Raw genomic sequence first — 5068 nt, forward strand, 5'->3', positions numbered from 1 at the left:
TTTGGCAGCAGCTGTTGTTTTCAGCTTCTTCCATCAACTTCCAAACAATATAAATGAAGATATCCTTTAAATTGCACACTGTACAAAAAAGGGGAAATTAAGCTTTGCTCTGTGAACTCCTGACATTAAAATACAAGAAATCAGTTTGCTCTTTGCTGTTGGGAATGTACCAAAAAGGGATGTAACAAAGGTAGTGAAATCAGGCTCAGAGCCAGTTTAACAATTGATATCTGTGTGTCACACACACAGAGTGATTACCCTCTCAAACTACTGCAGTAGAGTGCCGGGCAGAGCATATGGAGACTAACAGCAGAGAAACACTGCAGGCAGACTTTGATGCATTTGATATTTCTGAGAAGCTTGGATTTCTCCTTGAAGAGCCACTGGTACGTTGCATTGCCATCTTTTCTTTTCTCATACAAAAGACATTTCCTGTCTGTTTAGAATTTTTCTTGTCAAAACAGATCTGAAACTAGGTTTTAATATGTCATGACAATAATGATACTGGACACAAAGAGACAGTTTTGTTGAGACAACATTGATTATTATTATATTTTACCTTTTGCCTTCGTGTAAGTCATTTGGTCAGCAGCACACATATAGCCCACATCTGGGCTGGAACTGATAATAATACTTGTTTTTGAGTAGGATTATGGAAGATTTTATATCCAGTGAAAGCCTGTCTCTGCAAGTTTCTATTGAGTCATTCACATGAATGGGCCTGCTCACTGTCACACAGTTTACGACACTTAAAGCAACAAAGAGGAACTTTCATTTTGCGTTGATTTTGGCGGTACCTGTGGACAAACGCGATATAGTTTCAAAGCAAAAAGTCTGCCCTGCTCAGTCCTGATTCTGGATCTTGCGTCAGTCCCTTCCCTCCAGCGGGCCCAGCAATAAGGACTGGGCCTCCAGCAGCTTGGTGTCGGTGTTGGCTCCCAACGGGGACCGGCAGTGCACATGTGCCTCACACATGTTAACATATCAGTGCAAGTCTTTGTAAAAATATATTCTATTGTCATAACAGACACATTAACCTACAATAGACAGTACAATATAGATGGATTGTGATTCACTGAACTTGTATAGAGAAGCGTATTTCCACCACTTCACAGAAAATACTGTATTATGCTGATAAATTACAGTAGTCTACCATTATTGTTAATTGACGTGCGAGGGACGGCCATTTAACTGTATGTTACCGTTATTATGAAATACTGTAAGATACCGTTGAAAATCCACCGTAAATTTACAGCAATTCAATACAGTGTGGCATTAAGCACCCTACTCATCTGTTTATACAGTGATTTTCCATCTGGGCATCCCCTGTTTTCTGCTTGGTTAATTTTCTCAGTTTTCTACTGCCTCCCTCTTTTAAATTGCATTCTCTCTCTGATTGATAGCACCAGTCATTCCCTGACATGCAGGTCAGGCATCATAGCAAACATGAGCTGATGATGTTACTGATTACACTCTACATGAAAATCCCCCATGCAAATAAACAATCAAAAAATGAACAATCAACATTTTTTTCTTATTATTGTTGTCTAGACTGACCTTCCAGACTATTATCAGGAGTGGTTAGACCTGGCAAACAATCTCACACATCTGATAGAGGTACGGAAACTACGGGATCTGGTTCACAAGGTGAGAATGAGCAATGCCTTCTCCATACTATTCATGTAAATCAGGACTTACAGTGTCATTTGTGAACCCTTGATGGTGTTTACTGTTCTTGAGAATGGGAATTTAAAAATCAAAAGTCTGATCACAATCCAGATGCCGGTGTTGAGTCCCCATCTCTTAACTGATCATCGGGAGCTCAGGCTGGCTCACCTAGCGCTGGGGTTCATCAGCATGGGATATGTATGGCAGGAAGGACAACATGCACCTGCTCAGGTAAAACACTACAGTGCAATGGAATGAGAGATGGTAACAAAAAGAAGGTGCATTTCAGTCGGTGGAGTTCTGGCAATGCAACAATGCAATACTTTGAGCTAAATGCTATCACCATGCTCACAAGCTGATGTAAAGAAGCTAGAATGTTTACCGTGTTCACCATGTTAGTTTAGCTTTGCTATCATGCTAACAATTGTTAGCACTGAAGACAAAGTGCAGCTGGTGGGGAAGTCATGTGAATCATCTGATACATGAGATACATCATCTGGTAACCATGAATGTCTGTTCAAACATTTTGTACCAATGCAAGTATGTTCTGCTGAGATATTTCACAGTATTAGTGTTTGACCAAAAAGTGGCACAAGAGGAAAAGTTAGGGGAATCATCTAAGTCAGCAGAATCCATCCTCTGGGCACCAAAATATCATGGCAATCCATCTAATAGTTGAGAAATTTAAGTCTAGATCAAAGTGTTTGACTGAACAACATCCTCAGCCTTCATACCAAATATCTCAGAGACTGCTTGATATTTTATATGTTTGTTTGACAGATTCTACCAAAAGCCCTAGCCTTGCCCTATTGGCTGGTATCTTGTAGGCTTGGCCTTCCACCCATCCTCACTTACGCAGATTCAGTTTTAGCCAACTGGAAATTAAGGGATCCCACAGGGTGAGTAATGCTGTTTCATTGCCTCATTAATGACTTGATATCATGCACATTGTCCACTAACACTCTTTTAGAATAATAGTAACATTACAATAAAAGTGTATATATCTAATTTTCAGTCACTCACCCAAAAAAATTATTTATTTCTCCAGTAAGGTTTATTTTTCATTTCAGGAATATGGAAATCGGGTAAGTAAAAGAAAAAGAAAAGTAATTAACTCCCACATTGTCTTTAATATTGCAACTGCATTTTTACATGATTTCTTTAGTCTGGTACTAGTGAAGTTCAGCATGTATATTTTTAAAACATCATTCTCAAAAATAGGAACATGGACTTGATATTTTCCTTACCTGGTGGGGAGAGTTGCAGGGGATTTTTCATGGTGTCATTGTTGGTTGAGATGGCTGCCAGTTCAGGCATAACGGTCAGTACTGGCTGCTATTGCTATTCCTCTTTTTCATGTTAACTCTTTCTGAACTTCAGCCTCATGCTGCCTGTTCATCTGTCCCCTTCCTTGTTTCTGTCCCATCCTCATGCTATGTGTGCCTTTGTCCCTTGCCACTCAGTGATGGATCTTTTTCAACTCTAACCCAGGGGGCTCTGGAGGTGATGCATGCTATGAAAATCTCAGACCTCATCGCCATACAGAAAGGTCTCGTAAAAGTGACTCAGTCTTTAAAGAAGATGAAGGAAACTTTCAAACTCATGCACAGTAAGTTTAAATTAAAGCTTGCAATCTGAATTGAATCAATTTACAAGCTGTGCCTTCTATGAAGGCAAGGAAATTCAAGGTAATTAAAATAACTGAATTCGTGGTCTTTCCAGACCATGTGGATCCAACTGCGTTTCATGGAACATTGAGGATATTTGTCTCAGGGTGAGTTTTGGAGCTGTTACAATTGTCCTACATACTGAAGTTATTAATGTTTTTAATAATGGTCTCATTTGGTGCAGATGAGATGATGAAATTCCCTTCTGCTTTCTTATACTCTTCTATTGTACTTTTCTCTATTAAGGCACTGTACATATAAAATGGTACTGTGTGCTTATAATTGCATCTATAAAAACGAGGTTTATAGTATGTATGCATTTCAACTGTTTTAGATGGCGAGACAACCCCAAGCTTCCAAGGGGGCTGTTGTATGAAGGTGTGAGCAATGAGCCAATTTTGTTGTCAGGCGCAAGTGCAGCCCAGAGTTCAGCCATTCAGTGCTTTGATGCTTTGCTGTGCATCCAGCATGAGGATGAGGCAGGTAATGATGCATTTCCCTCAACCTTTGACCCCGTCAGATGCTTCTCATGAATGAATCACTCTGTTTGTGCAGTCAGTTGATTGCTCTGACAGAAAAGAGAAGGTTGTTATTTTCTTTCTTTCAAAGGCTGTTTTCTGTTCTCTTCAATAATTTGGCTTTCTAGGTGCCTTCCTGACACGCATGAGGGATTACATGCCTCCTGCCCACCGTCAGCAAATAGAAGCTCTGTCTGAATGTCCATCTCTGCGAGACTTCATCCTGTCCAACTCCAGCTCTGATCTCTGCCAGGCCTACAACTCCTGTGTCTCAGCGCTAGTGGATTTACGGAACTACCACCTCAATACCGTGACCAAGTACATCATCGTGCCTGGTAATCGTGCCCGCGCCATGGGCTGCCCGCTGAGAGGCGAGGGCACTGAGCTGAACGCCACAGGGACCAGCGGATCCAGCTTCATGGTCTTCCTAAAGAGTGTTCGTAACACCACTCAAAAAGCGCTGATCTTAGAGGGGCCGCCTCTAATTTAAATATTATACCATGCACTATAGCCAACAATTCTTTGTGCACTACGCTCTTGAGGTTGAATTTTTACATGGTTTTAAAAAAAACAAGGATCTGCAAACATCACCTCCATTATTCTAATGAGACAGTTGTGTCTGTCATTATTACATTTCAAGTCTTAATACATTTGCTGGGTCAACTGCGCAACTCACTGAATTACAGGGCTTGGTAAATGTTTAGGGTGCTCTGTAGTAACCAGTAAGTAAGTATCTAAGTAATCTTAGATAAATCCAAAGAGAGTTGCAGTTTTACACCGGATGCTGACCTCCAGTAGTTTTAACTTCTCGTTTGGCTACAATGATGTGGAAATGTACTCAAGGGTGTGGTCAGTTCACTGTGACATCACTGTTGGGTTTGGCCAGACAGACTCAAAAGTTTGAACCAGAGGGGGCAGTGAAACACTGCTTCTGAGCCTGGGATTAAATTAGTGGAATTTGTTTTCTTAGTGTTTTTTCTTGATAATAACTACTATAAATTACTAAAAAAGTCATTTTTTACATCTCAAACTAAATGTTGAATCTTTTCTTGAGCTGCACTTTACCCTTGATTCTTAACATTATTTTAATGTTTTTTTTTAAATATTATAATTAAAATTTATATACAAATTTTTATCAGTTACTATAACAATGCCTGATTATGTTGTTTTTGACCCATTTTAAAACTATTTATAATAATGAAATGCACACAATGA

At 39.8% G+C, this 5068-nt stretch overlaps 1 protein-coding gene across 1 annotated transcript; it reads left to right on the forward strand.

Annotated features, from left to right (window-relative positions):
• The first annotated feature begins 281 nt into the window (after window positions 1-281).
• Window positions 282-4869, forward strand: LOC137877368 (indoleamine 2,3-dioxygenase 2-like). Its single transcript, XM_068717226.1, has 10 exons — window positions 282-386; window positions 1552-1647; window positions 1780-1899; window positions 2449-2567; window positions 2739-2753; window positions 2890-2989; window positions 3160-3277; window positions 3391-3442; window positions 3670-3818; window positions 3982-4869. The coding sequence occupies exons 1-10, from the start codon at window positions 297-299 to the stop codon at window positions 4341-4343; spliced, it is 1221 nt and encodes a 406-aa protein (XP_068573327.1). The 5' UTR covers window positions 282-296; the 3' UTR covers window positions 4344-4869.
• The last annotated feature ends 199 nt before the right edge of the window (window positions 4870-5068 follow it).

The sequence above is a fragment of the Cebidichthys violaceus genome, unplaced genomic scaffold (genome assembly GCF_023349555.1).
Source record: "Cebidichthys violaceus isolate CVI_PGR_0920_01 unplaced genomic scaffold, fCebVio1.0.p SCAF_10, whole genome shotgun sequence".
In the NCBI taxonomy this organism is placed as follows: Eukaryota; Metazoa; Chordata; class Actinopteri; order Perciformes; family Stichaeidae; genus Cebidichthys; species Cebidichthys violaceus.

Coding starts and splice junctions, on each gene's coding strand:
- LOC137877368 (XM_068717226.1), top strand. CDS start 297: ATGGAGACTAACAGCAGAGAAACACTGCAGGCAGACTTTGATGCATTT. Junction 1,648..1,779: donor TACGGGATCTGGTTCACAAG/GTGAGAATGAGC, acceptor ATCACAATCCAG/ATGCCGGTGTTGAGTCCCCA. Junction 3,278..3,390: donor AACTTTCAAACTCATGCACA/GTAAGTTTAAAT, acceptor TGGTCTTTCCAG/ACCATGTGGATCCAACTGCG.